This window comes from Tachysurus fulvidraco, chromosome 8, assembly GCF_022655615.1.
Source record: "Tachysurus fulvidraco isolate hzauxx_2018 chromosome 8, HZAU_PFXX_2.0, whole genome shotgun sequence".
In the NCBI taxonomy this organism is placed as follows: domain Eukaryota; kingdom Metazoa; phylum Chordata; class Actinopteri; order Siluriformes; family Bagridae; genus Tachysurus; species Tachysurus fulvidraco.
Window position 1 is genome coordinate 7835005 of NC_062525.1, and position 12742 is coordinate 7847746.

General features: G+C 36.3%; 1 protein-coding gene across 4 annotated transcripts in view; it reads left to right on the forward strand.

Annotated features, from left to right (window-relative positions):
- The window catches only part of ptprea (protein tyrosine phosphatase receptor type Ea), an 83811-nt gene extending 76688 nt beyond the window's left edge, over positions 1-7123 (forward strand). For all 4 annotated transcript variants that reach the window (XM_027132773.2, XM_027132771.2, XM_027132774.2 and 1 more), the window contains 6 exons: positions 1064-1140; positions 1590-1724; positions 2130-2258; positions 3480-3631; positions 5105-5240; positions 5807-7123. In XM_027132773.2, coding sequence (XP_026988574.1) covers positions 1064-1140; positions 1590-1724; positions 2130-2258; positions 3480-3631; positions 5105-5240; positions 5807-5881 — 704 coding nt within the window. In that variant the 3' untranslated portion in view covers positions 5882-7123. The remainder of the gene's footprint in view (positions 1-1063; positions 1141-1589; positions 1725-2129; positions 2259-3479; positions 3632-5104; positions 5241-5806) is intronic.
- Positions 7124-12742: the final 5619 nt, after the last annotated feature.

The following is a 12742-nucleotide window of genomic DNA, read 5'->3' on the forward strand; positions in this document are numbered from 1 at the left end:
CTGTATTAGCAACACTGTTTATGTTCTAGTTGTTAGCAACACTTTTCTAGTTATTAGCAATACTGTTCATGTTCTAGTTATTAGCAACACTTTTCTAGTTACTGTATTAGCAACACTGTTTCTTTTCTAGTTGTTAGCAACACTTTTCTAGTTACTGCATTAGCAACACTGTTCATGTTCTAGTTATTAGCAACACTCTTTTAGTTATTAGCAACACTTTTCTACTTATTAGCAACACTTTTCTAGTTACTGTATTAGCAACACTGTTTCTGTTCTATTTGTTAGCAACACTTTTATAGTTACTGTATTAGCAACACTGTTTCTGTTCTAGTTATTAGCAGCACTTTTCTAGTTATTAGCAACACTGTTCATGTTCTAGTTATTAGCAACACTTTTCTAGTTATTAGCAACACTGTTTCTGTTCTAGTTGTTAGCTACACTTTTCTAGTTATTAGCAACACTGTTCATGTTCTGGTTATTAGCAACACTTTTCTAGTTATTAGCAACACTGTTTCTGTTCTAGTTGTTAGCTACACTTTTCTAGTTATTAGCAACACTGTTCATGCTCTGGTTATTAGCAACACTCTTCTAGTTATTAGCAACACTGTTCATGTTCTAGTTATTAGCAACACTTTTCTAGTTATTAGCAACACTTTTCTAGTTATTAGCAACACTGTATGTTCTAGTTATTAGCAACACTGTTCATGCTCTAGTTATTAGCAACACTTTTCTAGTTATTAGCAACACTGTATGTTCTAGTTATTAGCAACACTGTTCATGTTCTAGTTATTAGCAACACTCTTTTAGTTATTAGCAACACTGTTCATGTTCTAGTTATTAGCTACATTGTTCTTGCTAGCTAGTCGATAGAACAGTGTTCTAATAGCTAAAACTTGAACTGTGCTGAAGCTAGAACAGTGTTTCTAATAAGTAGAATAGTGTTGTTCATAGCTAGAACTGGAACGGTGTTCCTAAAAGGTAAAACAATGTTGTTAATAGTTAACAGATTTGCTAAAAGCACTGATTCGCACTTTATATATTATTTTTCATTTCTTTATTGCAGATGATTTTAACAGAGTGATCCTATCCATGAGGAGAGGGCAGGAATTCACTGACTACATTAATGCGTCTTTTATTGATGTGAGTTCTTTTTTTATTTTTGATTCAAAACATATGGTTTTCTTTTAGTCTGTTTACTGTTGACGATTAGGAGTTTAATCAATGAGTCAATAAATAAATGATTCAGTGAATTAATGAATGAATGAATTAAATGAAATCATCTCTTAAAAATTGTCTTTAACTATGAAGACCTGATTGTGACCTATATGTAAAATATTATGTTGCTTTACCTTACAAATGTAAGTAAATAAATAGAAAAAAAGTAAAAGGGAAAATTGCTTAATATTAACTCAGAACTGTATAAGGTAAAAATTTCTACAATGGCAAGATACATTTTTTGATACTAGGCAGAAACATACTTTCATACTGATATCGTCTTTGTGTGTGTGTGTGTGTGTGTGTGTGTGTGTGTGTGTGTGTGTGTGTGTGTGTGTGTGTGTCTGTTGCATGGTTTTGTTCGGATGTATCAGGGCTATAGGCAAAAAGACTACTTCATAGCGACACAAGGTCCTTTATCCCACACGGTTGAAGATTTCTGGAGGATGGTTTGGGAATGGAAATGCCATTCTATAGTCATGCTTACAGAACTCCAAGAAAGAGAACAGGTATACACACTCACATACACACACACACACACACACACACACACACACACACACACACACACACACACACACACACGCACTTTCTATCCCAGAGGCTTTATCTCTGACATAAGCTAATTAATGCTATGCAAAACATAAACCTATCCTTACTTTAATTTGAGTACCAAATTAAAATTATTTCAGTTTCTTTAAAAAAAAGTTTTACTTTTTAAGTTTAAGTTTTTAGTTTTACTTTTTGGGATGATGCAGATTCCCACAAGGTCAAATATTTTCTCTTTTTTTACAGATGTAAAATTAAATATTAAAGTGTGTGTTACGGTGTGTGTGTGTGTGTATGTGTGTGTGTGTGTGTGTGTGTGTGTGTGTGTGTGTGTGTGTGTGTGTGTGTGTGTGTGTGTTTTGCAGGATAAGTGTTGTCAGTACTGGCCCACAGAAGACTCAGTTAAATATGGAGACTACACAGTGGAAATCAAAGCTGATACTCAGTGTGATGACACTTTTAGTCTCAGAGACCTGGTACTCACACATGACCCGGTGAGTGTGTGTGTGTGTGTGTGTGTGTTTGTTTAAATGTTTTTACAGTTAATTCATTGCAAATGGAACCCACACTAAGCACTTTATTAAGAACACCTGTACACCTACCCATTTAAGCAAATTTCTAATCATCCAATCGTGTGGCAGCAGTGCAGTGTATTAAATTATGCAGATACGGTCCAGCAGATTCGAGTAATGCTCATGGCAAACACCAGGATGGGGAAAAAAATGTGATCTTGTCCGTGGTATGATTGCTGGTGTCAGATGGGCTAATATGAGTATTTCCAGAACTACCAATCTCCTGGGATTTTCACACACAATCTCTAGAGTTTACTTAGATTAGTGCAGTAAAGCACACAGGGAGTAGCAGTTCTTTGGACTGAAACACCTTGTCGATGAGAGGGATCAACAGAGAATGGCTGATAGAAAGGTTACAGTAAAAACAGAATGCACAACATGTCTAACCTTGAGGTCGATGGACTACAACAGCAGAAGATCAAATGAGGTTCCTCTTTTCTCAGCCAGTAACAGAAATCTGAGGAAACCTTCCAAAGGCTGGAAAAGCATAGTCTGGTCTGATGAATCTTGATTTCTGCTGGGGCTCACAGTTGATAGGTTCAGAATTTGGTGCCAGCAGCATGAGTCTATGGACCCAATCTGACTCATGTTAACAGTCCAGAATGGCGTAGTTGGTTTAATGGTGAGGGGGATGTTTTCTTGGCACATTTTGGGCAAATCAGTCATCACCTGAATGCCACAGCATATTTGACTATTGCTGTATCATGTGTATCTCTTCATGGCCACCAATTACCATCTTCTAATGGCTACTTCCAGCATGATGATGAACCATGTCACAAAAGGTTTCATGAACATGACAATGAGTTCAGTGCTCTTCAGGTGCCTTGTTCCAGCAGAACACAGGTGAGATGTGGAAGAACACATTCACAGCATGTAAGTGCCCTTACAAATCTGCTGGAGGTGAATGATTTATATCATATCATATCATCATGGACCAGAATCTAAAAGGAATATTTCTTACATCTTGTGGAATCCATGCTGTGAACAAGTTTTAAGAGCAAATTGAGGCCCTACCCAGTATTCGTATAATATTCCTAATAAAGTTCTTAGGGAGTCTATAGCTCACTAACCTAATACGGATATTGTGTATACAGATGTTTAACTTTATTTCAGCTCTAATGTAAGTTGTTTTGTATGGAGCAGGAGAAGGAGACACGATTGGTCCGTCACTTCCACTTTCACGGCTGGCCGGAGATTGGAATTCCAGCAGAGGGGAAGGGAATGATCGACATCATTGCTGCGGTGCAGAAACAGCAGCAACAATCAGGCAACCACCCCATCGTCGTACATTGCAGGTAACTCACACACACAAACACTCACATACAGACTGCACACTTCCTTCAATGATCTATCTAGTACAGTTGTCTACCAGCTAATTTTATAAATTTTATACAAATTTTAATACTTGTCTACCAGCAAATTTTTATTTTCCTAAAAGAAGTTAGGTTTGGTGACTGTCTACTGACACACATTCATGAAACTAGAATGATGTGCGTGTTTTGTAATACGGCAAATCCTCTTGGAAATATCGAGTAAATAAGGCCATATCTACTGTAGAATCGATGAATAAAGGTGACCGTGCTTGCCAAATACAAATACATTATCCCTGTTCAGGCATGTACAGTATGTAGTGGATGCCTAACATGAACTTCTGGGCATCTTCTACTTTTTCTTCTACTTTCAGCTTTTACCGTTAGAGGTCACCACAGCGTATCATCTGTTTCCACCTATCTCTATCCTCGGCATCCTCTACTCTCGCGCCAATTACCTTTATGTCCTCATTTAACACATCCATATATCTCCTCTTTGGCCTTCTTCTTGACCACTTACCTGGCAGCACCAACTCTAACATACTTCTACCAACATAACCAACTCCCTCCTCTGTACTGTTCATGTCCAAACCATCTCAATCTAGCCTCTCTGACCTGGTCCCCAAAAAACAGCAGACCTGAGCTGTCCCTCTGGTGCTTGTTCCTAATCCTGTTCATCCTCATCACTTATAATGAGAACCTCAACATCATCATCTCCATCAGCAACCTCCATCTCTGCCTCTTGTCTTTTCCTCACTGCTACAGTCTCTATCCCATACAACATAGCTGGTCTCGTTTACTGTCTTGTAAACGTTTCTCCTGGGCATCTTATACAAATTAATAAAATGATTTGCATACTAATCATTTTTCAGGAACTCTTCAGTAGTTCAAATAATTCCTCAGTAAAGCTCTTCTCTCACAATCCAGATCCAGAATAGGTCAAATTAATTGTATTGTCATTCCTTCATATAACTTGGTTATGTTCAAACAAAATATTGTTTCTTCAGGACTGTGGTGCAACACATAACAATAAAGGTGCATGTAACCCTAACTCTAACCCTAACCCTAACCCTAACCCTAACCCAATATTATGATGTAGACAGCAGCAGATGAATAAAAATGGCTTTAAGTCATGCATGCAAAATATAGCATTAGATATAAACATGTGGTGTGTATTTTAAATAACTTCATACAGTATATTTGGTCTTGAATTGTTTCCAGATGCACTGATTTTAAACTGTTGCCAGTTACACTGACTTTAAAATGCATATACTTATCTTTGTGGAATAATGCTGCATTGGACTTTCCTTAAATGTGCAAGTCCGTTATGTTCTCATTCTTTTCAAATCAGCAGAGTTTCTGAGTTGAAGTCAAAAAATGCAGCAAAAATGTATTAAAGTTGGATGTATTTATATCTCTGTATGTGTAAATTGTTCATATTTGTTTTTGTGTGTGTAGTGCTGGAGCGGGTCGGACCGGTACGTTTATTGCCCTCAGTAATATTCTGGAGCGTGTGAAAGCAGAGGGCCTGCTGGATGTCTTTCAGACTGTGAAGAGTTTGCGAATGCAGCGGCCACACATGGTGCAGACTGTGGTATGTACTGTACTTAACCTCCAGACCAGATATTAATGTAATGTTCCTGTAAATTCTAGTACTAAGTCTAACTACTGTCAAACTATTTTAATGCAATAATTTCAATAATTCAAAAACTATTCCAGACCTAAACTTTGTGAAAACCTTGGTGTAGTCCAGAAGCCTACTAGATCAAATTAAACTCAGAAGCTGAGCTGATATTTTGAAGCTGTGTATCAGATCAGTAATACATTGTTTTTTTTTTATTATTTGGCTTTATTGACTGCCACATCAGACCGTCATTGTTGATATCGTTCGTGAAACATGACATGGTCCACAGCAACAGGGTCAACCTCACCCATCTCTTTAGTAAAGATCCTCCACAGCAGTTTAATGAATAGGTTTTAAGAATTTTTTTTTTTACCTAGAAGCCATTTACTTAGGAGAACTGATTGTAGCGTGATACGTTTTTTACTGAATTCGGCTCCAAAATGGTCTGTAGGTCTGAAGTAGGTCTGAAGTAGGTCTGGAGTTCTGCTCTGAGATTTACTATAAAATGTTCTTTATTATTCTCTCTTTCTTTGCAGGAACAGTATGACTTCTGCTACAAAGTGGTACAGGACTTTGTCGACATTTTCTCAGACTATGCCAATTTTAAATGATCAAATTTGCCTTAAGTTTCTGTTCAGTGTTTTTTTTATACCAGTTGGTCAGGAATTTACACCCAGAACTGGATAAAATCTGCTTCTATTTTGCTATGCACTTGTCCTCTAAAGATCATATCTATCTGTAACACATATGTCATATACATATGTCATCTAATGTCATATACTAAAAGCTACAAAGGTTAGTAACCGTAAGTGTATGTAAGTTGTGTGTCTTTCATGCCTCGTCGTGTCATTTCATTCCATCATGGTGTTTTAAACACATTTTTGATTTTGCTTTATTCCGGGTCTTAATGACCTAACAGTTTAAATTTTTTAACCTGTGTAAAATTTGTAAAGCTATGGGTATTGTAAATGTATTTATGTATTATTGCTTACAGTCCATTCTTACATATTTTAAAATGTTTTGTTGATGTTTGAACTTTTATTTATTTCGACGTGATGTCGTACATATTAAGACGACCGGCATCACCAGTAGTGTCCTTTTTTAATTTTATTTTTCTTTAACTTTAAGATCTAACAATCGCAGCCATGTTTAAGTTTTAAAACTCAGTGAATCTATCTTGTGAAAAAAAAAAAGACATTTTGTATCAGAATTTGTATCGGAGTGATTTCACACTCGGTGAGATAGGAATCGGCCCATTTTTCATTTTTCAGCTGATAGTTTTGTAAACATTAACGCCGACGGTTCTTGCCTGTCTAAAGGTTGAAAAAGCTGCATGGGCTTTCAAAGCACACTGATTACAGTTCATCGCACAATGCCAAGGATATACAAATAGAATGAGTTATTAAAGAACGATATATATATATATATATATATGTGATTTCTTCTGTGTGGCTTTTTTCTTCTGAGGTTATTACAACAGTAGTCATAGCACATGAGGGTTTTAGAGAACTTACTTTTTTAAGAAATTAGGAAAAGAGGAATTACTGCCAAACTCTTAAAGATACATGTTCCCTTTTAAATTAGTATAAACCTAGATTACAAATGGCAAATTAACTGTTCTACAGATGTACAAATAAACTCTCAGATATTACAGGATTTCAGTTACCACTCTTTAAAATTCTCAAATCTGATTGGTAAGAAGGTAGCGATTAATTTTCTATAGCAGCAGCTCTGTCGGTTTTGCAGGTTTCTACCGATGTCCTCGTAATTAGTAATCCTTTCTATAATAACAACATATTCACATGTTTCAAGGTAACTAATAAATAATAAAGCAGTTATTACATGATGTTTAACATGTTGATAGAGTGAATTTTTCTGTTACACACTTTCTGATTTCTCAGTAACATAACAATTTTTTTAGAAACTGATGATGAAGCCTGTTTATAATGTTACTACTAACTACTGATGCTATAATATTAGTAGGAACAGAAACTAGCTAGTTTCATAGCTGTTCCTTAATATTACATTTAAATATAAATGGTGGAGAAATAAGATCTTGCATCACACCATACTGTCATTCATTGTTTTTCTAAAAACATTATGTTTTTTCCCTAACACTCAGTGTACACTCGGTGTCAAATGAGGAATCAGAAATGTCAGAAATGTGAGAAGAGTAAATAACTCACGTTTCAAATTATGGGGCTTTTTTAATGAACAAAGTGTTTTTGGCTTCACCTGGATGAGTCAATTTCAATGTCTTTTCAGAATCTCCTTCTTTTTTCTAACATTTTGTGACTGAGATTAAAATTCATAAACTAAATTCAGCTCCTTAATATCTTGTATTATTTAAAATAAATATGGGCAAAAAATAAATATGGGTTTGAAAAATGGTAATAACATTGATTAGGAAACTGTTTTTTAGATTTAAAAAAGAACCATTTTTTTACTCTGAACGTGCTGAGAAATGGGCAAAGCACAAATACTCTTAAGTTCAGTGTTTAAATAAAGCACAGTCAAGGTTAATTTTTTTCTTTGTACTGTATGTCACATTTTTTTTAATTAATATCAATCCAAAAGATATTAATCACTGTGGAATATGTGTTTAGTTTAGACTTCATATAGCTGGCAGGCATAGTAATAATTGTCTATTTTCTTTTTAAATAGATTGATTGAGTGACTTTGATAGAGATCTAACATGATAGTTGCCTTTGAAATAATTCCACCTCATTGACGAACACTCAGGTATCGCTTTCTTATAAAGTGACGTGACATCCTCTAAGATTTGTTGTCAGTAGAATCCAATCAAGTTAACTAAATGAATAAAACTGGTAAATATAAGTACATTAGATAAATCTGTTATAGATGAACCTAATGCTATAGGAATAGACATAATTTTACAAATTTGGGTCATGCTAATTTTATTCAGCTAACCTTTATAAATTTCAGATATTGTAATTTGTTAAGGAACCGATTCATTTAATGTTGGTTATGTAAGATTGTCTTTCACAAAGAGAATCATTGGCAATTAATAAAACTGTCTTAGTTTAGTGCTATAGCAAGACCATGTGAGTGTCTGTGTAGAAGTTTTAGATAGTTGTGCTTGAAAAGTATAAAAGTATATAATGTTCTTATTGTCAGTGACACGTAAAGTCATGCTCAAAGAAATCAGCTAAGCTAGTTATCAAACTTTTTCTGAAGTGGAAAAAGAAGAAATAAACATAATTTTAACTTCCTTCTTGCGACCTCGCAACTTCACCACTAGGTGTCAGCATTGAGTTGAGATCATCTTTAGACCTTTCTATAGTTTTTGCACTCTATTTCACTTTATTTGATTTCATCCACTTAAAATCTTATTCAAAATATTTTTAAATAATGTAAAATGCCCAATAATAATAATAATAATAATAATAATAATAATAATAATAATAATAAATGACACATTTATTTGTTTGTTTGTTTGTTTGTTTGTTTGTTTGTTTATAAGTATCAGCATTTTCACTCAAAATAAACACACACATTATGAAAACAGATGCAACCATAAAAGCATGAAGCAATACTAGTCTTACTTTCTGCTACATGTAATCAAGACAAATGATTTTAGGGATTTCTAATTTCATTCAGAAGTATTAAACGTTGCAGGAGGTTAAGATAAAAACATGGATTCATTCCCACACAAATCCGAATGGAATTGTGCATTTGAGACACAGCTCTGCCAGCACCATTTACAAACGGGCAACAATCAAATCAGGTCATGAGCAAGTGTAGTTATGAACTAATATAACTGCCGCCTCTGATGAGTTCTCTCTGTACCAATGCACTGTGGGGTTTACACAAACTTTGTGCATACCGGCTTTTACTTTCAGGGACTGGAGAGAAAGAACTGAATCCAAACAAAGAGCAGAGAACGAAGAGCCTTTCATGAAAGCCCAGGTGCAGAACCTTAACCACATAATAATCAGTAAGGACCACACAATACTAATAAATAAGAAATAAATAAAAAAACAGTGCTTATAAAGTATATTAATAATCAGCAAAATGGTGGAGTGATGTTACCACTTCAAGATCACTTCACACAAGACTTCACTAAATACACCAGGCTTCATAATATCAACAATAATATGTTTCTAATTAAACATCACTCTGTAATACACATCATAGACCTACACATCACTTCTATCCTTAGGTTATGTAGCATGCATACGGTACAAGTCCGTGTGAATGAGCTGTTCCTGTAAAAGTCATTAAACTATTAAAACAAGTTTATTAATAGTTACGATTTGATTCGGTCTGCTTTTATCAATGGACACCGCTGCAACTCAGCTTAACAGGAATATCAAATTTTTTTGAAATATCAAAAAGTTAGAAATTTTTATTGACATTTGTCTCTAATGATCAAGTCAGTGATGAGGGTGTTAAGAAAAAAAACTCCCCGAGATTATATTACAGCATCAGACTCATAATGAGTACCTATAAATTAACTGTTGCATTAAAACCATTGGAACTTGTTAGAATAAGCGCTTTAATTTAACACTGTGATTTGAGTTACATATAGCTAGATCTCCTGTCCGAGCTGCTACTGTAACAAATAATAGAACAAATATTAGAAGTTGAATAAATGTTGTTTCATTGCTGTATGTTTCTTGTGCATGCAGATGAAATCACATGACCCAGATACTGATAACTGCACAGTTTGTAGCACATACTGTACTGTATGTCATTACTTACAATCATGTTTTAAGGGGGCATAATTTAGGGAGCACATTTGCTCAAGTGGTTAATGCTCTGAGTTGTTGATCAGGGTTCAAGCCCCAGCACTGCCAAACTGCTCTGCTAAAGGGGTGCTGTATCGTAGCTGACGCTGCATTCTGACTCCATCCTTCAAAGTTGGGACATGAGAAGAAAGTATTTCACTGTGCTGTAATATATATGTGACAATAACACAAGGCTTCTTCTGAAAGCATAATCTTGTGGGTTTCTCGCTGTGTTTCTGTGTGTTTGTGTGAGAGAGAAAGGCTTCACCGAACTCACCTCATCCAGTCTATTAAGTCGCTGCTATAATTTGGTGTTCAGTAGGAGGTTTTGCTTGTAGGTCGTGTGCCGGCTGAATGTGTCCCCTGCTGCCAGACCCTGCTTCATTAAAGCATGCCTGTAATTGCTGCACTCCAACACAAAACGCCTTGTGTCTGTACATTTGCAAATTTAATTTAACCTTATCCTCTCCTTCCCAGACCCCTTGTGTATCTCCATTTTGTTTACCACAAATTAAACTTGCCCTGATTGTTTACTGGCTGTGGAGTCCCACCACATTTTCTATAACGCTCATTTCTTTATTTTAATAATCACAGAGCTGGGAATCACGTATATGCGGTGCTCATCTGCATGAAAATTGTACAATTAACTTTTGATTAAGCAGCTTGTTCTGCCCCCCTCTCCCCTTTGCTGTTTCCTCTCATGTGCAGCAGTGTAATGGCTAGTCTGAATTTTAATAAATACCTTTAAATTAGGAGCAGCCTTTCCTTTGAGTGGCGACAATGTGAGTATGTTGAATAAGCTGAGGAAAAGAACAATAGCACAAGCTGCCGGTTTGGGGTGTCATCTTTAAATATGCAGAGATGAAAGCCTTGTGATTTGCCCATCAAAACAAATAAGAAAGGAAGCCACTAATTCTGATGGCAAAGTGTCAAGTGCTTTTGCATTGTGGCACCTCCCCCATCACTGACACACACACACGTTCACATTTCACCCTCCTTCTGCATTGTTAATAATACAGGGCATCGCTGATGAGCATAAGTGTGTGTGTATCTCTGTGTTTGTGTGTGTTTGTTTGTATTAAGGGACGTGGGATTCCAGCCTCACTGATTTTCCTGCATCACGCCGTACACACTTATCTCTAAGTCTGACTACAATTAGAAGGAACAAAAGCGCATATAGAATGACTTTCTGCTCATCCCTGGGCTCCCTCTAGCACCAGCTGAGTGAGATAAAGGTGTTGGGAGCAAGGGGAAACTCTCCCCAGACCTTCAGCGAGGGAGGCTGCAGCCTTCGATTACACTCAAACCCTTTATACAAGTGTCTGAAACACGCCACACACATAGAAAGGTCAAACTTTTATTTGACCCAGTGAATAGTATCTTCACACTTTTTTCCATGAAAAGATAAACTCCTTTGTGGTGTCTGACAACGGAGGAGGGATTTTGAATATCTTTGTGGACATCGTGTTGTAAACATGTTGAATGAAATTGTGTCTTTTACAGATTTTATTTAAAAACTGAAGATTTTTTTCTCTGTATATTATTATGTAGAGTGAGATTCATTTTCTTATCCATGTCATAGCATCCATCTAATAGATCTGCATAGCCATCCGTCCATCCATCTGTCCATCCATCCATCCATCCATCCATCCATCCATCCATCCATCCATCCATCCATCCATTTCATCTATCTATCTATCTATCTATCTATCTATCTATCTATCTATCTATCTATCTATCTATCTATCTATCTATCTATCTATCTATCTGTCTGTCTGTCTGTCCGTCCGTCTATCCGTCCGTCCATCTGTCCGTCCTTCCTTCCATCCATCCATCCATCCATCCATCCATCCATCTATCCATCTATCTATCTATCTATCTATCTATCTATCTATCTATCTATCTATCTATCTATCTATCTATTCATTTATCTCTTCACCCAATTTTCCATTGATCCATCCATCCATCCATCCATCCATCCATCCATCCATCCATCCATCCATCCATCCATCCATTTATCTGTCCATCCATTCATGCACTGACATATGCATCCATACATTCACCAATCCATTCATGACTCTATCCATCTTCATAACCATCTGTATATCTATCCATCAATTTATATACCCATCCATCCATTCATGCATATATCCATCAATATGTCCATCCATCCATCCTTCTAACTAAAGTGATGGTAAAATCAGTGTAGAGTTGAAATGAATCGCTGACTAACTGATACAGAGCATCTGGAGCTCTTTGTTTCATATATGACAGCTTCAGACACTTCAGACTTTGAGCTGTGTCTCTGCTAAAAGCTGCGCAGATGTGGTTTTGGTGTGGCTTTCTGCAATGTTTCCATTGAGTGAAAAGAAGAAGAAGAAGAAGAAGAAGAAGAAGAAGAAGAAGAAGAAGAAGAAGAAGAAGAAGAAGAAGAAGGGAAAGGGAAAATGTTACAATAAAAGGAGTACGAATTGTCAGCTCTGAAGATGCAGCTTGTTCCACAGGGGAAAAGCAGAGAACGCAATTGGCAAGAGATCTTTCAGAGAGGGAGAGAGATAGAGAGAGAGAGAGAGAGAGAGAGAGAGAGAGAGAGAGAGAGAGAGAGAGAGAGAGAGAGAGAGAGAGAGAGAGAGAGGACGAAGGCTGCAAGAAAGATGAAACGGGTAGAGTGCTTTTTTCCCCCCTTCACTGATGGCTGGCAACAAGGCCTGAATGGTGGTA